At 48.8% G+C, this 21,367-nt stretch overlaps 2 protein-coding genes across 2 annotated transcripts in view; both read right to left on the reverse strand.

Moving 5' to 3' along the window:
- Positions 1-21,367, reverse strand: part of ADARB2 (adenosine deaminase RNA specific B2 (inactive)) — a 395,148-nt gene that overhangs the window by 18,615 nt on the left and 355,166 nt on the right. Inside the window, exon 7 of the mRNA XM_033102157.1 lies at positions 16,225-16,393. Coding sequence (XP_032958048.1) covers positions 16,225-16,393 — 169 coding nt within the window. The remainder of the gene's footprint in view (positions 1-16,224; positions 16,394-21,367) is intronic.
- Positions 7,684-8,284, reverse strand: LOC117019935 (ATP synthase subunit d, mitochondrial-like). Its single transcript, XM_033102158.1, has one exon. It carries the CDS (start codon positions 8,243-8,245, stop codon positions 7,760-7,762), a length of 486 nt encoding a protein of 161 aa, XP_032958049.1. The 5' UTR covers positions 8,246-8,284; the 3' UTR covers positions 7,684-7,759.

Below are 21,367 nucleotides of genomic sequence, written 5' to 3' on the forward strand. Positions count from 1 at the left end.
CCGGGCAGGCCCAGCAGCAATCGCTGTGCAAGGTGCCTTCTCTGCTCCTGAGGTGTCACTGTCCCCACCGTGCAGGCGATGGAGCCAGGGCCTTTGGCCTGTGGCCACTACGAGCTCCCTAAGTGCTGGGGACCGGGTCTGATGGTGGTCTGCATTGCAGTGAGCGTGACCTCCTTTCTGGAAATGAATTGTTACATGGGCTGGAAGCCACATATTCTTCAAGGGACTTAAAATTGGATTAAAAAGATGTCACTCTGTCCCCACAGTGAATCTGCATTTTTCTTTATATTAGCTGGGAAATATCAGAAATGGAATTTGTTTACTTCAGTGTAGGGACAATGCTTTCTTCCCTCCCTCTGTCCTCAGCAGTGAGCAGGACCTATCATGGTGGAATGAAATGACATTAATAAGTGACCTTGTTCTGCTCTGGGGTGGTTTTGACGTGAGACGCCCAATCAGAGGTGTAGGGCGAATCCATTTTCTCTGAAATAAATAAACTCTGGTTGAGTGTTTTTGCTTTTTTGAGCGCAGATGACAGGAACATTTCAAGATGCCCCCTCACTTTGGGAGGCTCACGTTACACGGAGCTGATGAGCAAGGCGGCACATTCTGTGGTTTGCACTCCAACAAACGTGTTTAAAATCCAGCCTCCATCAGCAGCAAGCATCACGCAGCTCATTTCTTACATCATTGTTCTTTTCATTAATTAACATTTCTCCACGTTAGAGAGGTTATTGCGGTGCCTCCGGCACATTCCTCTTCATGATTAATAAGGACTCATTACATTTCTCTTTCCTGAAGCGGTCAATTAACACAGAACCCTTTCCTTTAATTACCGAGTACTGAAACCAGCGTGCCCTACCTGGAGAGCAGTCTGCTCCCAGAACCTGCAACACCAATTGCTTTAAAAAGTTCTCTTTAAATTTTATTTCAAAAACATGAGCAATTTAGCTGGTGATATTAATCTGCCTCCAGAGCATCGTGGGGAATGAGGAGCATCTTTTAATCTCATGCAAGAAAAGGCAGCCATCTGGCGGCGAGGCCCTCCGCCTCCCGCGCCCCCGCAGAGACGCGGTGGTTAAGGTAATGTGTTCATCTACTTAGAGCTCGAACGGAATATAAAAGGTAATATTTATATACAAACAGTTCAGTCCTACAATTTAAGCAGTCGTTGGTTTCATGAAACGTTTACTTTATCAGATTTGCACAGCTTCACTTAGAAAAAAAATAACAGTGGTCACTTCTGTAAGTCCCGTCATTTGTCTCAGAAAGGAAGGAGCCAGCATCCTTTGCATGATTGTAGTTTTGCCAGAGACTACATGGCAGAAAGTTTGGGAGGAGCAGACATTTCTGAAGGCAACACAGTACTAACCACAGATCTTTGGGACCCCGTAATGTGGCAATATCCTTTCACCCCAGCCTCTATTTTCACCTGGATACTACACTCTGAGGTGCAGCCTGGGCTCTGGGAGGTGAATTGCCGGAATCCCAGTGATGAGTTTGTGATGTCCAAGCTATTCCTGCATGGAATGACTTTGATGTCTCTGAGTGGGCAAATCGGAGACCAGTATTTCTGAGCAGTACCAAGGACAGACCAAAAAGTGAGGAAAAATTTAACTAAGTCACCTTCACTTAGTGTTTTGCACATCTCCTCTTTAGACCTGAAGAGGCTGAGAAGGTATGCCAAGAAAAAAAAAAATAATACGTTTGCTGGTTAGCCTATTTCACTAGAAAAGTACTTGGTATTCATTTTTTAAGTGTATACTTCACTTTCGACCGAGATATAGGCTTTCTGGTGTTTGTATGTATTGCTGAGGGCGGTCGGTCTTGCAGCGAAGGGCCTAGATGGAGCAGATCAGCAGTTATACGAGTATGTGAAGAGTTACCTTCTACGGCGAAGGGTTCTGGGATGCACACAGCCTCAGTGGCTGTCATTATTTCCAGATACTTAGGGAAGTCTTCACACTTCTTATCAATTAAAAGCAGGGAAATGGACACTTGCCCCCTTGGTAAGAAAGCACTTTCTAGAAATAAGCCACATCTTGAACAATAAAATTAATTTCCTAGAAGGCATATCACTGCACATTAGGCCATCTACGTATCTGGAACATGTTTGAGTTGTTGTGATTCTAAGGGATTATCTAAAGACAAATGACTTCTCTATCTCGTTTCCTCCTAATAACCTTTACAATAAAGAGAAAATCAACCTTCTCCTTGCCTGGCTAAAGGAGTTGAAACTTCCTCAGCTAACACGATCAATAAAAACAAATGTCTTCCTGAATAGAAACTGGAGAATTTTCAGCATTCAGGATTGAATGGAAAAATGCCTCTCCTTTTGTTCAAACAGCTGATATTCTTGTGATGTTGACAGAGAAAAAAAATCCATGTCTAGTTTTCAATATAGATAATCCCTAAATAAATATGTTTTTGTCTGTTTGTCAATCACTGAAATACCAAAGATAAATGAGGGAGAGATCTTGGGGAAAGGCTGCCTTTCTTTAACCAAGAGAAGCAATCTCCTCACTCAGTTCAAACCTTGGCCTCCAGGTTTCGGTGGAAACAATCTCGGGTGGGTCCTTCCTCAGATGGTCACCGCCCATTTGCCCCTGGGACACAGAACAGCGGTCGCAGGTGCATGTCTTGAGCAGTTGTTGTGCCTGCCTGTTGTTTCTGCCGCCTTGACGTGGCCCCGAAAGGAGACGTAACTCTAAAATTACAGTGAAGTCTGCTGCGTCCTTAGCAACATCACAGATATATGGCATAAGAACCGACACACAGATAAGTGGAACAGAATGGAAACCCCAGAAATAAACTCTTGACAGATGTGATAACGACCTGTGTTCATCAAGGACGCAAGCATTGCCACACGGCAGTGGTTTCCAACTCTGGTCCCCTTGGGCTCATCTGGTGACTGTTGGGAATCTCCTGGAGCTGCGTCCCCCCAAGACTCCAGGAATCCAGTGTGGGTAGCAGTGCCCCCAGGTGATTCTAAGCTAGGGCTGAGAACTGCAGTGAAGCAGGCAACATAGACTTTGGAGTCAGAAAATCAGGTGAAACCCACAACCTGATGGCAGCCGGCTGGGTTACCCCTGATCGCTTCCTGCTAGTCTGAGCAGCAGTCTACAGCAGGTCCTGAGACCCTGCGGCGGGGCCGGCAGGGGCAGTGCTAGCAGACCTGCCAAGTGACTGTGATGGTCTCCCTGGCCATATGGCCAAATACAACTTCTCCATTAAGCAAGTCTCTCCATCAATAATAATATGACATTTCTAATTGTGAAGGTCACAGACTGGCGGTTGAAACTGTCCCCCTCCACACCTTCTACCACCCCAATCTCAAAGTTTCTCCCTCCCACTTGTTTGGGAGATAATAGTGCCAAGGGAGGGGTATTTTTGCACCAAGGGCCCATCCCTTTTCCAGCCTCCCGATGTCTTCCCCTGGGCCTTTCTAAGCAAAAGAGACCAGTAACCCTTCCACTGACTTAAATCACTGCTAGGAATTCATCCATGGATAGACACTCAATCAAAGGCCAGGATATCTGTACAAGCAGTCATGAGAGGTGAGAGGACTGTTTGCAATTGCAAAGCAAACTAAACAAAACAAAAAATTGAAGATAATCTCATTGCCTCTTAGTAGGGAATGATTCGATAAATGACGGAACATTCACGGAAAGAACAGAGCTAGGACTGCCCATGGCCTCCCTGACCCTGGGGGGCATGCGTCACCATGTTCCCAGGCTCCCGCCCCACCCACCTGACCTCCTGGCTGCGCCTTCTCTTGGCTGGACTGCTTCCCTCTCCTAGCCGCCATCCTGTGGGTGCCTGTCTCCCCACTCCCTTCTTGGGCTGTGAGCTGGCCAAGTTAGGGGATTTGCCATTGCCATAGAAACCACGTATGTGATCATCCGGCCCTCACTCGTGCTGTCACCTCCAGTATCGCTTCGTCTTGGGTCCCAGCCACAGGACTCTGAAGGATCCCCAGTAGTCCATGAGCAGAACTTCTGGCTGCCGGTCCACGCCCACCTACCAGCCATGAGACAGTGTGTCATCCTGAAAGTGAGTCCTCCAGCCCCAGTGAGCAGCCATGTGGTGCTAAGACGTGGCAGCCCCATCCGGCTTTGCACACACAGAAGGTTTGCAGCAAAACAAATGACTTGTTTCAGGCCACTGAGCTTTGGGATGGCTTGTTACACGTAGCAGATGCCTGGTGTGGGGTCCATTATGTTTTGGAGCTGACCTGTGGCAACCAGGACTCCTCAGGAAGTCCTATATGTCGTGGCAATAAAGCCACTTGAACAATACAGTCTTTGCGCACTGTTGGTATTGACAGCAGAAGTGGGCAGTGGGCACCCTGGAAACACCGGTTATTCTGCTGGTGGGGCCAGGACACCATTGTGCCACTTCAGGCTGTTTCTGGCTGACAGGCATTACTTTCAAGTCACACAGTGTCTCATTTCTCTTCTCTTCAACCTACCTGTAAAATGTCCTCCCTCTTGACATGACATCTCTGGGTAAGTCTATGCCCCAGCACACTGGTGACCCGTAAACATCCTTGGAGGATCAACAGCATCACTCGTGACTCGATTGTTCCCAGTTGTGTCTGGTTCTCAGGTCCTGACAGTTCCACCTTGTCCCCACCGCCTGCATGGGGCGGTGGCTGTGGGACCACATCCGGCACAGAGAGCCTTGCCAGTTGCTGAGTCACGGTCTGCAGAAGGGCTTTCCCCGGGACCCGCTCCAGAGCCCTGGGCCTTCAACCCATCCTCAGAGGTGCTGCGTGGGGCCTCTCGATGCCTAGGGACAAACTACTTACCTAAGGGATGCCTTTTTAATCCTTTTGGGAATTCAGAAGCTGTGGACAGAAGCTCTGACCTGTGTGTGCGCCACGCAAGCTCCTAATCCAGCTGTTTCTTCTTCTTCCTGGACCTCAACATCGTGGTTCCCACCTCAGCCAGCTGGCATTCAGGCCATTTGGGAACCGGCTGTGCATTCTCTTACGTTGGCATTTAGACCACTCCTGTTTCCTCTTAAAGTCCGTGTTGTTTCATTTGCCTAACTAGGTTTTTGGCTTCCATTCGGCAGAAATGGTGCCTCTCTTAGCATTTGCCAGTGGGGTGGTTGGTGGTTGGTGGTTGGTGGGCAGTGGGCCAGGGGGCTGTGAGCCGTGGGCAACTGCCTCAGACCTGGGTTTTCTTTGAGGTGGTGGGGGTAACTGTTAGCAGACACAGAGCGTTATTGATTGTTGCTGCTACTTTTATATTGGATCAATATTATTGAATTTATCACTGACTGCTTTCATCACTAGAGATAGTATAAGATTTAACACACAAGTTATAATAAGATTACCACAGCCTTTGGTAAAGAAAGTATAAAAGGCTTACTATTAAACAAGTGGTGAAAATTTGGGGCTGGGTGTTTGGGGAGAATAGCTGTTTTTGAAGTACCTGCATGTTGAGACTGGAAAAACGAACAGCCTGATCTCAGGAGAGCTGGTAACACTTCAAAGATAAGGTGGCTGCTGGCAGATCTAAGAGGAAGGGTGGCAGGGTCTCTGCTGGTGGGCTGCTGGCAGAGAGGACAAACTCAGCTTGAGGATGATGAGCAGCAATCGATACCATCAGGACAAACTCCCTCTTCACAGCCTGAAATTCAAGTTCAGGAGCCAGACACTGCCTTAGTCCCCAGACAGTCGCTGTAATTTTTTACAGTTCGTTTTTATGGAGAAAGTTTTAATCTGCTCATTTAAAGACCCATGGCGATCAATAATCAAGCTCAGGTACTTAAAATTAGAAACCATGTCTAAAGGAACATTAGTTCCAGAAGGTTTGGATTTTTATATGCCACTCAACTTTTGATTCTTAGAGACAAAAGCAAAAATCTCCTGTTGGTTTCCCTCCAATCTTCAGGAGACTGGTGTTTGCTCGTCAGTGAGAATGCAGCCGTGGCCGTGACAAGATGTTTGCTGTCATGTGTCCTTGACACAAGGAGGTGGAGAACTTGGTCTGTTGTACCCCTTTGAGCTGAAGGACAAAGGGACTGCCATTTCTTTGGTGTGTCACCCAACCTAGCTTGTGGGTTTGAAGGTCAGTTCTCATTGACATGGTGACACAACCCACTTGCTGCAGTTTTGTTCCGTTTCACCAGGTGATGTTAATGGTGGCTTTTGAGGGTGGATTTCACTCAGACTGTTTCTGGTTCTGTCATTTTCCAAAGACCAAGTGGGTTGGGCTAAGTGAGTAAAAGCTCTTCCCCGGGGCTGCTGTAGCAAACCACCACACACTAGGTGGCTTCAAACAATGGAAACGTATTCTCTCCCAGCTCTGAAGGCCACGAGTCTGAAATCACGGTGTTGGTGTCAGCAGGGCCATGCTCCCTCTGAGGCCCCAGGACAGTCTGCTCCAGGCCTCTTTTCTAATCTGCCTGTGGTTGCGGCCATCCTTGGCATTCCTTGTCTCATGGACACATGGCTCCAGTCTCTGCCTCCTTCTCCACACGACCTTCTCCCTGTGTGTCTGTCCGAAATGCCCTCTGCCTCTCTTATAAGGTACATGTAGTTGCATTGAGAGCTCACCTGAACAACCCAGGATGAGTACTTCCTCTCACCATCCTTAACTTAGTCCCACGTTCATACTCACTCTTCCAACGCGCAAGGTTACAGCACAGGTGAGGACATGGACATACCTTTTTGGGAGCCACCATTTAGCCCAGCACATCTTCTGCGTCTCTTGTTTATGAAAACCTACTGTTTACCCTCCACCATGGGCTTCTTACTCTGCTGTGGGGAATATGTCCCAAGTATGTACTCAGAGATTTGGAAAAAAGCTTTTGTACAAAGATATCTTGGAAAAGTTACTCACAAGAGTGACCACTGGGGAACATTCCAGATATCCAGCCACAGGGAAGTATGCTGAGGGCATAACTATGAGACCCATGTTACGCACCATGTTACAGACACAACACGAGACACGATGTTATAGATACAACATGAGACACTATATTACAGACGCATTAAAGTGCTCATTATTTTCAAAGAAGCCACAATTGTAGCATTAAGTAATGGCTTGTGAGCAAACTGCTATAAGAAGCAAAACTCCTATAGCAAGAAAAAAGACATGTTTAGGAGAAAAGGTGAAAGTAAATACAGCAAAAACTGATTGCTGTTTTCTGAATATTGGGATATTGGCTGCATGGTTACTTTCTACTTTTCACTTTTTCCTTGTTTTTCTTTATTGTTTTTTATTCTTTACAGAGAGCCTGTCCAATCTGCGATGGCCTCCATTTTGAGCTGGTTCTCCAGGAGCAGGGGTATGATGAGCTGATCTCCTAATACCGTCTCAGTTGTCCCTGTCTACCGGGTTTTGCTTCAGGGATGTGGATGGTTGTCTGTGGCCTTGGGGACTTTTGGGTCTTGTTTAGTTGTCGGGCAAAGCCAGTTCACCTACAAGGACCACTGTTTGCCTGGAGCTTGGAACTGGCCTTTTTCTTCCAGGTGATGTTTTTCTCCAGGGTCTTAAGTAACATTTTGCTTTTTTTTTGACCAAAAAATAGAAAGGAGAATGTATTTTACTTTAAAATGAAATAATCTCATGGCCTAAAATCTTCCTGGTAATTCTGATGACTCTGCTCCAAACAAAGAAATCAGATTTTGATTTCGGCTATGTTCAATATCAAAATTATTATTATTTATTTTTTTTTTACTAAGTAATTAGTTTTAATGTTGAGTTTATAATACGAGGGCCAGAGCTTTCTCCCAGACTCAAGTTTATAAATTCTCAATTGGTTTGTGAGGCCAGTAGGGATACTTCTTCTTGTCTAACTTGGTTTCTGGGAAGACTTCATTCAAGTCCTCAATGGTCATCTGATCGAATGGAATTATGTTCCTCAACTTCTCCAGCTCTTTCTCGTACTGCTCAATCCTGGTCTTCGACATAGACAGAAACTCAGCACCACTTTTCACATCTTCTTTTTCTTCTGCATCTACCAGGTTACTGTATTTATCCTCCGGCACAGGAACCTTCAGTGCCTTAAACTTCTTCTCAAAGTCATCTACCAAGCCGGCCTTCGCAACATTGGCCTTGTAGTAAGCCCAGTCGATAGCAGGTGGATTCTCAGGCAGAGTGGCCAACCTGGAGGTGAGGGTCTCATTCCAGGATTTCAGGGAGTTCGCAATGGCCTTCTGGTTTCGGGGTATTATCTCCCCAAAAGCCACCCAGTCAATGGCTTTTAGAGCAAGTTTTTGCCCAGCCATCTTGAGATCCTTCACCGACCCCGGCGGCCCACAGTTCACAGCAGCAAGTAACGGACCAAAATTATTTTTAAAGGAAGGAAAACTTGACTGGTGTATCCCCGCTTCAAGCTTCTGGGGTGTTTTTCCCATTGAAGCAGGAAAAAGAGCTCTCGCTGAGACCCAGGATTCTCTGTCCGTATCTGATTGAAGTGTTGGGCGTCCAGGCTCTGGGTGGCAGTCTGTCAGACACCTCCAAACTCCCACTGCCCGGGGCCATCCCAGGCACTGTTTCCCTAAGGAGCTGAGGGTGACATCAGTCAGCTGGCCTGGGGACCCACCTGCGTTCTGACTGAAGCCATCAAGAAAGCAGATGTCATTAGCTCTGCCAACTAGTGGACACACCTGGCACGTCATACACATTTCCCTGAGCTGCAGGCCCCATGCCTTTGAACCAGGCCGGACAACAATGACATCAACAGTGTAGCAGCCCTCCTCCCCTTGGAGACTCAACCTGAGCACTGGACTTACCTGGAGAAATGAAAACATTGTGTAAAATTTGCGTATGCAGGTGCGGCCACTGTCCATGTTCAGGTGTCCTGGGTCAGACCCTGGGGAGCGCTTGGCCTGTGTGGTTTCTTACTCTCCCCTGTGGCCCAGTGCCACCCCTCTATGTCCTAGCCCACGAAAACTCTACCCTCCCTCTCTTTGAGTACTCGCAGCCCTGAGATGCAGAAATCGCCACTGTAGGGGACCTTGCAGTCTTTGTGCCAGATGCAGGGCCAACTTTTCCTGTGTCCTCTGTAGAACAGGTCGTCTTGCCCCCGTCTTCCATTGGCTCATTCTGACTGTAATAGGTGATGGACAAGTACAGCCCCACCTTCCAGAGAAGGTGCTCTGACCTGCATGTTTTCTGGTGAGAAGGCTCTTGTTTTCCCAAGTGATTTGTCTGGTCACCCAGCTGGACTTCATCTATGGCTCACAGGCTGGTCTCCGTGAGGGGCACCCATGTCCCTGAATGTTCCTTATGTCTCAGGATGGTTGTGTGAAAGTCAGGGCAGTGGGCATCTGCCCAGGTCCTGCACTGTGTTCTAGAACTCAGGGAGGGCACAGGGGTGCATAGGACATGGGCTGTCTTTTGGAGTGTGTCATCTGTTAGGCGGACGACATATAATCCAGGAGAACAGCTATAGGAGATGAGGTTCTTATCAGGGGAAAATGGTCCTTTGGGCCAACGATGTGCAATCAGGGAGGTTCTCAGTGCACAGAGGCAGGTGGGTCCCTGCAGGCTGCACAGGACAGGGGTCCTTCCCTTAGGAGTGCAGCGCTTCTTCCACATGTGGCTGAATGTTGATCCTTGAGAGGGGCCACAGACAAGACAGCATTTCAAGTAGATCGGAGTGGGGGTGGGGACAGGCCTAGTGACATCTCAGGGTTATCCTGAACGGGGAAAAAGATGCTTCTGGACAGAGGGAGGTGTGCAAGAATGTCCCATCTGCTCACATGGGCTGACCCTCTTACTTATGACAGAGAGAAATCTGTTCATGAAGTGATTCCCTGAGAGACGTAAAGGTCTCGTAACAAAGCTCCATGACACTGAGTCTCAGGGGACTGGCCTTTCCGATTGGGCTGTCACCTTGACCAAGAGTGGGGACAGAGATGAGCCCTATCAGTGAAAGCCGTCCCCCTTTTCCGTCACACCTACGCCCCAGCACAGTCCCGACTGTTACCCTGGGTTATGAGAACATGGCGTCGATGTGGAGAGGACTGAGGAAAGGCTCATTGGAAGCATTAGATGATATGCAAAGAAATGTGAAAAATTAGCCTATTGATGGAACTCTAGGAAGTGTCTTCACAATGTTTTATGGCTCATTTTAAACGACTGTAACAATTTCAGGGTTTCTATAACATGCTTTACTGTAAAACTGCCTTTCCACTGACATTGTAAAATGATACCAATTGTTATTCATGGAGTTCCATACTCAGAAGAATGCGTGCTGTGGTCTACTTTATATGATTACTTAGGAATTATTGACCCAAGCGGTGAGACGGGTGCGTTCCTTCTGATCTGCAGGTGGGAGGTGGAGCTGTGCTGGCTGCTGGGTCTTCTGATAGAATCGGATCCACTGCATTTTTCACTGACGTCAAAGGGGCTTCGCAAAGAGCATTACAAATGTGTCTAGTGGATGCACCGTCTCTACCTTAATTAAAGCTACAATCTTACTCATTTATTCTCATCCTAATACAGAAATGTCGCATGAAATAGGTGATGAAAGCAGTCAGCCTGACATTTCTGCTTCATGGCTGCTTTGATAACACTGCAGATGTTAAGGGAGAAATTTCTAAACCACTAAATACGTGTGACTGTGGGCTGCAGGCAGCATGTGGGGTAAGACCCTGGGACACTTCCTGGGAAAGAGGCAGTGGTTGGACTTGGCTGTGGACAACTCCAGTGCCGGTGGGCAGACATGTGACATTTAGCTTTGGAAGCTGAGGAGGGCAGACAGCAGTGCAGAAGACACAGTTTTCATCTTTCCAAAGTCGTCTGCATGGGCCCTGGGAGGGTCCAGTTTCCAGGTGGGGCTCTATGGGCCACCCCATTCACATGTCACACCACAGCTGTCCTGACCCTGGGTTGCACTCACCCAGCGTTTCCTGGTCCTGACCATAGCACAGGCTTCCCAATCACCCAAGAGGTGCAGAAAAGTACAGCGTTTGATGCCTCACTCAGGTGGTTGAAGGTCACACACGGCCTCTGTCTTTCCTGGTGTTCACACTCAGTGACCGGTACAGGTCTTGTTTCCACACATTTACCAACTGGCGAGTTGTGTTCCCAACAGGTAGTGTCATGACAGCAGCAAGGACAACTCGAGGGGTCAGCCCCTGCTGGCTCCGGGCTCTGTCTCCATGGTCATACGTTCCCTTCCCGCTTGACAAAGCATGGCTGACACTGGTTGTGGGGGGTTAAATGCCACTGTGGCCCTGTGTCAGGAGAGCTTTCCTCCACCTTCCCCATGTCTACCTCCACTGTCCATTGTCTGCCAGTCAGTGTCCGCCATGCCTGTGTGGGCTGGCGCTGAAGGGACGTGTGACACGGAGCTCGCTGGGAGGGAGCCATTCTCAGGAGGAATGAGGACCCAGGGGCAGGTCATCACTGAGACGAACAGGGGTGGGTGAGAGGGGCGGGAGGCAGCTGCACGTTGCTCACAGTGAGGGGGGCGGCAGGGCAGGGGCCTCCACGGTGACCTGAGCCTCTCCTCTCAGAGGTCAGGTGCTGAGGCCCGTCCCAGGGCAGGGAGTTTGAAGGAGTGACATGTCCTAGGGCACTGGGAAGACGACAGTGACTCCCTGCTAGTCTCAGCGAGTGCGACCTCACAAGTGGTGCAGATGGAGGTCAGGTGCTCATGGAGAGAGCGGCTGGGTGAGCGTGCACAGTGCCGTCGGGAGCTCTGGGTCAGAAAGGAAGTCACAGCCACAGGCCCAGGAGGACGCTGGACTCAGATGCGTTTGCAGAGGAGAAGGACAAGCTGATAGGAGGAGCGGGCAGTCGCAGGCGGGGCAGGCGGGGGGGAGGTGGGCGATGGGGATGGTGCTGGAGGAGGGTGGGCGATGGGGATGGTCCTGGGGGGGCGGCGCAGACCGGCCGGACAGCACAGGTGGCCCACCACGGTGCAGGGAGAGTGGCAGCAGCTCTTCCTTCCGGGCTTGTTTCCCCAGAGGTAGGATGTGCGCCCTCTGGACGCCATTCCTGAGAGGTCATGGTTGTTGTCTCGAGTCTGTGAGTGGGAAGGGCGTCTCACGTGCCCAGCCCACTGGCGCCCTGTCCCCTACTCTCACACACCCCGATCCAGGCTCCTGACCCGTGACTTCACTGCCTCCCAGGAGACACAACAGATGGCAGAGCTGGCCTGACATAGTCACTTCCAGCGTGTGCACTCGTGTGCGAGCTCTCTCATGGCACTCACGTTCGGTGGCAGGCCAGTAAGAATCGGCTCGCAGAAAAAGTCACTGATTTGTAGCTTTTGCCAGTTTCCGAAGTGTCAATATCATCCCTGTGGCCTGTTTCAAGTGACCAGTGTGAAGTCACTGAGCACAGATTTGGGTTGAGATGAGCAGTAGCAGGCGTGTCACCCTGAGGACACAGTAGGTGTTCGTAACTCCAAGAGCAAAAATAACAGTAGAATAATTGGGAAGTGCTGCTTTTCAGTATTTGTTGCCTTTGTTTCACTATAACCCATTCAGTTGTAAGTTTATGTAGTTTACTTTTTAATAATGGCTGTATTTAACAATTGGCTTGCAAAACTGCCCGAAACAACCAGCTCTTGCAGGTCAAACTGGCTGCAGCACGCATTATGCTGGGGCAGTGCATGCTGGTTATACGAGGTCTGAAAATTAGGTTCGCAAATTCATCATAGAAACAATGCTACATACCTCATTGCTGATATCACTACAGTCACCTTCGAGATACTCCCCTTGGGAAGCTATGCACCGCCGCCAACACCTCGTCCACCCTTCAAAGCCATTTTGGAACTCTTTTTCTGGAATGGCCTTCAGAACTGTCATCATATTACCCTTGTTGTCCTGAATGTCATCAAAATGCCTTCCTTTCAGTATTTCCTTTATCTTCTGGTAAAGAAAGAAGTCATTGGGGGCCAGATCAGGTGAGTAGGGAGGGTGTTCCAATACAGTGATTTGTTTACTGGCTAAAAACTCCCTCCCAGACTGGGCTGTGTGAGCTGTGGTGGCTGTGGTCGTGATGCAAGAGCCATGAATTGTTGGCTCTCGTCCTCTAACTTAAGTCGTCTAACTTTTTCATGCAGATTTTTCAGAACTTCCAAACAGTAAGCTTGGTTAACTGTTTGTCCATTTGGTACAAATTCATAATGAATAATCCCTCTGGTGTCAAAAAAGTTAGCAACATTGTTTTGACTCTTGATTTGGACTAGCAGAATTTTTTGGTCGTGGAGAATTGGCTGACTTCCATTGTGCACTTTGATGCTTTGTTTCAGGGTCGTGTTGGTACACCCATGTTTCATGGCCAGTGATAACACAGCCCAAAACATCGTCTTGCCTCTCGAAAAGGTCTCGGCAAACTTTGACTCTCCTTTGCTTTTGTTAATAGGTGAAACTGATTTTGGGACTATTTTTGCACAGACCTTTCTCCTGCCAAGATTTTCAGTTAAGATTTTCCCAACTGGTTCTCTATCGGTGTTTGCTTGGTCTACTATGCTTCTCACAGTCAGCCGACGATTTTGATGCACAATTTGATGAATTTTTGCAATGTTTTCATCAGTTCTGCTCGTTACTGGCTGCCCTGAATGCTCTTCATCAGTGACGCATTCTCTCCCCTCAGAAAAACATTTAATCCATTTGTACACTGCAGTTTCTTCATGGCATTATCCCCATAAACTTGGACTAACATGTCCCTGATTTCACTTCCACTCTTGCCAAGTTTAACAAGAAATTTAATTTTTGTTCATTGCTTAATTCAAACTCATTCTCATGACGGCACACGATAACATGCAACAGCAATAAAGAACGCCACTTGGCAAAACACCACCACACGAACACAGCTGTGAGACACTGATACACCAAGGTTATGAAACCTCACTGAGCTGTTTGTACAGTGCTGCCAATGTAAGTGCAAGGTGGCAAATTCTTGAACTCAATTGTCAGACCTCGTAGGGCTATGGCCATGCATGTCCTGCCGCCATGTTACAGGCTCTGGAAGGGGGGACGGTGTGTCCGCAGCCCTCCTGTCACCAAGCTCGGGTATTTCATCTGCGTTTGTGCACGAAGTGCCTTCTATTTTGAACATGACGTGAGCCCGAGGTTGAATCTCTGTTTGTGCATGGCACTCACCGCTGAGGGACATAAAATAGGGACACACAGCATCAGATGGCCTCTACGAAGCCTGTGCATAAATAGTGCAGATGTTCGCGGTCTGAATCATCAGCTCAACATATGCTCCTGCTCCAGACCAGCAGGGGCGGCCCCGTTCCGAAACGGTTCATTCCTCGTGCCGGGCCTGAGCCCGGGGCACACACAGACGCCACCACGCCCTGGGCAGGCAGAAGGCAGAACCACTTCCCTCAGACCTCTCATCGCCCCTGTTCCCCCTCCTCCTCGCCAACAAGTGTCGTGGTCAGGAGCCACACGTGCACGTCACTGCAACACCAACGACCCCTCAGACATACCGATGGCCCCTCAGGTGCATGAGCAGACCAGGTGGTACAGGAAGTTCCTGCAGTATCAGCACGGGGTGTGAGTGGGTGGGGGGAGCCCACTGGGTGGCCTGGGGGGCAGGGAGTGCACATGAGGTACAAGGGGTGGCAGAGGTGGTGGTGTGTCCAGGAAGAGGGGTGGGAGAGGGAGACAGCGAGACAGAGATGGACAGAGAGAGACAGAGACAGAGAGGAGTGATAGCAGAACAGAAAGAAGAGTGAGAGAGGAGAAAGCAAGCAAAAAGAAAGCAGCAGGAAGGTGGGGGCTCTCAGGGGACTCGTAGCCGGAGAGGGAACTTGGCACCGTGCCCCCTCCAGGTCCCCTCCCCAGTACCATAGTGGTCTTGCCACCAGATTTTGGGATGAGAACTGGGTGAGTGGAGGGACTCCCCGTTGAGCCCCAATCCACCTGGTACTTGTGGATGAATCCTGGGTCCATTCAGGGCAAGCTGTCCCCCAGCCTGTCCAGAGCCAGGAGGCCACCATGTTCCCACATATGTACCCTTTCTCAAAAGCATTCTATAACCTTTCTCCATCCCAGACACTGTTTGAACCCCCCTGGAGGGGATGGAGTGTGGACTTTGTCTTTTCAGTAGATTATTAAATAGATGTTATTAGAAAACGCAGAGCCTGCTTTGGAGCAGCTGTGTCACCATCAGCAGACCTCTCATCAGCAAACATAACGTGGGTTTTAGGACGTTTAAGATCGCAGAGACCATGAAATTTTCACTCTGCAGTGTTAATTCACTGCATTTTCTAGGGAGTCAGAGAGTTAACTTAGGACACAATGGGGGAGGTCTCCGGGCACCAGGAGCATGTCGGGAAGGAACATGTTGCTCCTTTTTCCAGCTTTGTGAGCAGGTGAAAATAAGACAGAGCAGGAGTGCGTCTTCTTCTGAAGGACGAGCTGGTGGATGACGGCAGCCATTCCCTCAGATGCAGACTCAGCACTTTGATTCACTGTCACTAGGCTGTCCTGTTGCCTCTGCTTGGCCAGGAGCAGTCAAACCAGGCAGTAAATAGCCCCATTTCTCCACAGCCATTTGGTAGTTCCCCAGAGAATCTGAGAATTGGGCTCCCTGTTCTCAGGGCTGAGGTCTGATCTGCCCTGCAGCGCCTGGGCACTGTGGGGCACTCTGCCACCCTCACCCTTGCCCTGCTCTCCCTTCACATCTGTGAGACCAGCCTGCTCACCTCCTGAGAGTTTCCACCTCAGTACATTCCACATCGAGCATCTCAGGGGGCAGTGTGGGTGGAATTGGGGCCATGTCTGAGCAGGATACACTGTTTGTACTTGGTGGGTAGATGGCAGGTTAGTGAATTTACCTGAGTTTACAGAAGTTCTGATTCGCTCTTAACACGGGTTTTCCATGACTACCTTGCTGCCAGCACTGGGGGTGGCTCCACCAGGGAGCCTTTCACCCTCCCCAGGAACCCTCCATGTTCCCAGGGTATCAGGGCCTGGGGAGCAAGTGGCCCCCAGGGGTGCTGAGCGCAGGTGGGCCAAGTGGATAGCACAACTTGCCTTCCGATCGGGCTGTGAGCCTGTGCCCAACCCATCAGACAGTGACCTGCACCAGCGTTGCGTGTGTGTGCACGTGTCTGTGTGTGCGTGCAGTGGCAGCTTGGGCTTGCCAGGCACATGCTCGCTTCAGGCACCTTCTCTGTGGGCACATAAAACGCAGAGTGTGGTCTATGGGGGAGGTGGACAGGGCTCCCCTGGCTCCACTCCCTGTGCCTACTGTTCCTCGGGCCACCAGACCATGGAGGGGCTGTTACCTGGCGATCTTGTCTGTGCAGGACATGGTGATAAGCTGCTCGCCCAGCAGGACGCCGTCCCACGTCTGTACTGCGCTGGCTCCCCGGACGGGCACGGTGCCCTCTCCAGACTCAATCTTCGTGCGCAGGTGCCCACGGAATTTCCTGACGATGTGTTTGCTGCTGGTCACTAGGAGATAAGATGTGGCATGAGAGGCTGGGACCCTGTTTGTCCAGAGACACTCAGGCTCCCCAGCCTGGAGGGCTGGAGGGGGAGTGAGCCCAGGAACAGCTCGAGGGACCCCAGTGCCACTGCCAGTGGATTGGGACTCGGAAGCATGAGTCAGTGTGAGGCCGGGAGGACGTGGTGAAGAGCTGGCTCCAGCGCACACTTTGAGAGTGGCTCAGCCGCCTCGTACAGGGCTGGACAGCAAGTATCCGAGGCTCTGCTGCCATTTGGTTACAGCCACTCAGCTCTTCCCCAAAGCACAGAGCATGGGACAGGCCAGCGAGTGAGCGGCTGCCTTCCCCTCACTGTGGACACTGGGGTTTGAGTTCCATGTCATTTTTACATGTTGTGGAATACTATTCTTACCATCCTTTCAGCCATGTAAAAGTGTCAAACCATGCTTCACTTATGGGCCATACAGAAAAGGCGGTGGTGGGGTTTGGCCCAAGGGCTGTGGTCTGCCCACCTCTATTGTTTCCTAGTTGCCTAATGTTGGAAAAGTTACTTACAACCACTGTGACACAGGTATTTCATACTAAACCCGGGATAATAATGGTGCCAGGCTGTGGGCATGAAATGAGACAGGACACCTGACAGTGTCAGCATATGCTGCTTTTTACAGATGGGCTATGTTAGGCAGGTGCTCTGCTGCACCCTATGGATAGCCCTGTGGTCCCTAACGTGCACACACACACACACACACACACACACACACACACACACTGCACATCCCATAGCTATTTGGAGAACTAGTTTGAACAAGGGGAAGATTACTTTTCTTTCTTTCTTTAAAAAAGTTCTGTACTTTGAGTCTGGACACTGTGATGTGGCAATGGTTAATGGCTTTGCATGCCAATTATATCTAACACTGCACAGTGATCCCAGCATTTACGTACATGTTATGGATGAATATTAGATGCATTCTTTAAAACTTTCTATTGTAGTTTGAGAAGTTGTGGAGATGCGTTTTCTCTGTCACTTACCCTTTCTGAAGGCATCAAATAATAAATAACATGGATTTACGTGGGTACCTTCTCTTACATATCTTGACTTAACTTCCAGTATGTTTTCTCATTGTTTCTAAGAACTGAAGTTCCTATACTACATACCATTGTGCCAAAAGGCCATCTCCTGGGAAAAAAATTGCTGTACCTCAGAGACAGCAAACTTTTGAAAAGTTTCAATTGCTTTTTGATCCTTCTGCCAACCAAGTATTTGATGCAAACCAATTTGGACTGGTCTGTGAGTCATCCACAGAAGGAAGGACCAAGGTGACAGACTCAGCCTGGGTGGGCACAGCCAAGGACATCCAGTCCTCCCCCTGGTGAAGCAAAAATCTCTTCTTTGCAACTTTAAATGGCACTAGATATCAGATGATGATGGCGATGGCAATGACGATCGTGAGGACAATGGTGATGATGATGACAAGATGGTAATGGTGACGATTATGATGATGATGCTGATTATGGTGATGATGGTGGTGATGGTGATGGTGATGGTGATGATGGTGATGATGGTGGTGATGGTGATGATGGTGATGATGGTGGTGATGATGGTGGTGATGGTGATGATGGTGATGATGGTGGTGATGGTGATGGTGATGATGGTGATGATGGTGGTGGTGGTGATGATGGTGATGATGGTGGTGATGGTGATGATGGTGATGATGGTGGTGATGGTGATGGTGATGATGGTGATGATGATGGTGATGATGGTGATGATGGTGATGATGGTGGTGATGGTGATGGTGATGATGGTGATGATGGTGATGATGGTGGTGATGATGATGGTGATGATGGTGATGATGGTGGTGATGGTGATGGTGATGATGATGGTGATGGTGATGGTGATGATGGTGGTGATGGTGGTGGTGATGATGGTGATGATGGTGGTGATGGTGGTGGTGATGATGGTGATGATGGTGATGATGGTGATGATGGTGATGGTGGTGATGGTGGTGATGATGGTGATGATGGTGGTGATGATGGTGGTGATGGTGATGATGGTGATGATGGTGGTGATGATGGTGGTGATGGTGATGGTGATGATGGTGGTGATGGTGATGGTGATGATGGTGGTGATGGTGATAGTGATGATGGTGATGATGGTGGTGATGATGGTGGTGATGGTGATGGTGATGATGGTGATGGTGATGGTGATGATGGTGATGATGGTGGTGATGATGGTGGTGATGGTGATGATGGTGATGATGGTGGTGATGGTGATGGTGATGATGGTGATGATGGTGGTGGTGATGGTGGTGGTGATGATGGTGGTGATGGTGATGGTGATGGTGGTGGTGATGATGGTGGTGATGGTGATGGTGATGATGGTGATGATGATGGTGATGATGGTGATGATGGTGGTGATGGTGATGGTGATGATGGTGGTGATGGTGATGATGGTGATGATGGTGGTGATGATGATGGTGATGATGGTGATGATGGTGATGATGGTGGTGATGATGGTGGTGATGGTGATGATGGTGATGGTGATGGTGATGATGGTGATGGTGATGGTGATGATGGTGATGATGGTGGTGATGATGGTGGTGATGGTGATGATGGTGATGATGGTGGTGATGGTGATGGTGATGATGGTGATGATGGTGGTGGTGATGGTGGTGGTGATGATGGTGGTGATGGTGATGGTGATGATGGTGATGATGATGGTGATGATGGTGATGATGGTGGTGATGGTGATGGTGATGGTGATGATGGTGATGATGATGGTGATGATGGTGATGATGGTGGTGATGGTGATGGTGATGGTGATGATGGTGATGATGATGGTGATGATGGTGATGATGGTGGTGATGGTTGTGGTGGTGATGATGGTGATGGTGATGATGATAAATTGAGCATAAGATAGTTGACATAACTCAAAACACCTGAGGCAAACTTTGGTCTGACCTGACTTTTTATACTGTCCAGTGGGGTCTTTATAACATTAATTTCCAGTGGCCAGCAGCACTGGGAGAGTGGAGGGCCAGCGTACCAAATAGCCTGCAGAGTTTACAACATGGTAGAGACCTGACTCTTCCATGTGAGGAATATTTTCTCAGGGAATGTGATACTTGCTGCCCCTCTCTTTCTGGTGATTATAGTGTCCATATCACTCTCGCATGCTTCAACCACTGTGTCACTTTTCAGACCTTGGAAGTTGCCTATTATATTGTAAGGCTTTTCTAAATTCTTACCCATTGCTTCTGCACAACTAACTTGCTTTGAAGTAGACTCCATAGTTGGTAATGCCGTGTCAAGAGCGAGGCCTGGCTCGAGTAACAACTGGTTTCTAGGAGCTACCAAAGCTTTCAGGTAGAATTAATTTTTCCTGAAGAGCCAGGTGCACAAGGGACTCCTGACAAGTGTTTATTGGAGGGGGTGTTAAATCTCAGGCTGCCTTCTCTAGTAGCTCCCTGATGAGCTTCATCAGTGGTCTTACAGAGCCCATTTCCTCTGGCTCTTTCTTGCCTAATTGCGAGAGGCAGGAGGGAGTTGAAGATGCCACTTCTAGCAGAACAAAATGCCGATCGAACCAGAAACTGCGGGAAATGGAACTTAAATGTCTGTAGTGGGTTTAGGGCATGCCCTACAATGGAGATGTGTAACGTGAAAAGGCTGCCTTTTCACGTGTATAGTCTAATCTAATTCTAATAGCCCAAGTCATCAGACTCTTCATTACAGTGCTTATTAACCCGAAACCCTTACATTTGGAGACTGATGTCAAGACAAAGTGAGGGTGGTAATACACCTTAGGAAATTGTTCACGTAAATGCTTTATTTTTAGGAGAGAATCAAAAGGGGATGGAGATAAATGGCAATCGAAAAAGTCCATGTAGGGAGCCAAGATCTATCTAAAAAGTGACACATGGTTGATGTAAGGCTGTAAGGGAGAGAGATACAAAAGGGAAATAGGTATAGGAAAGAAAGAGAATGTTTTTAAACCCAAATAAACTTAATTTTCAAACCATCTTTATTTTTTTTGTAAGTTTTTTTTTTTAATTGGGGAAGGGGGACAGGACTTTATTGGGGAACAGTGTGTACTTTCAGGACTTTTTTCCAAGTCAAGTTGTTGTCCTTTCAATCTTAGTTGTGGAGGACACAGCTCAGCTCCAGATCAAGTTGCCGTTGTTAGTTGCAGGGGGCGCAGCCCACCATCCCTTGCGGGACTTGAGGAATTGAACTGGTAACCTTGTGGTTAAGAGGACATGCTCCAACCAACTGAGCCATCTGGGAGCTCAGTGGCAGCTCAGCTCAAGGTGACATGTTCAATCTTAGTTGCAGGGGGTGGAGTCCACCATCTCTTACGGGACTTGAGGAGTTGAACTGGCAAACTTGTGGTTGAGAGCCCACTGGCCCATGTGGGAATCGAACTGGCAGCCTTCAGAGTTAGGAGCACGGAGCTCCAACCGCCTGAGCCACCAGACCAGTCCCAAATCATCTTCAAAAGGCATATCCCAGGCCGGGTAGCTCAGTTGGTTAGAGTGCAGTGCTTTTAACAACAACAAAGGTTGCCGGTTCGATCCCCAACATGGGGCCGCTGTGAGCTGCACCCTCCACAACTAGATTGAAACAACTACCGGACTTGGAGCTGATGGGTCCTGGAAAAACACACTTAAATAAATAAATAAATAAATAAATAAATAAATAAATAAAATAAAAGTCATATCCCAGAATCAATACCTGTGAAGCAACCTACTGTTTATTGTGATAATGTCTACAGTATTTGTCATGTGGTCACCTGGGAGTCCTTTGTCGTATTTGATGAAGATAGTGATGGTGACGATGGCAAATTAGGAGGCCATTTACCTTTGTTGATGCTGCAATGCACGAACATGACCATATAACGCATGCGTCTCTAACTCGGTAAGCAAATCTGAAGACAGGGACTTCAGCAAGTGCACGTCAGGTACCCTGACTTCCTATGGGATTC

The sequence above is a fragment of the Rhinolophus ferrumequinum genome, unplaced genomic scaffold (assembly GCF_004115265.2).
Source record: "Rhinolophus ferrumequinum isolate MPI-CBG mRhiFer1 unplaced genomic scaffold, mRhiFer1_v1.p scaffold_109_arrow_ctg1, whole genome shotgun sequence".
NCBI classification, from domain to species: domain Eukaryota; kingdom Metazoa; phylum Chordata; class Mammalia; order Chiroptera; family Rhinolophidae; genus Rhinolophus; species Rhinolophus ferrumequinum.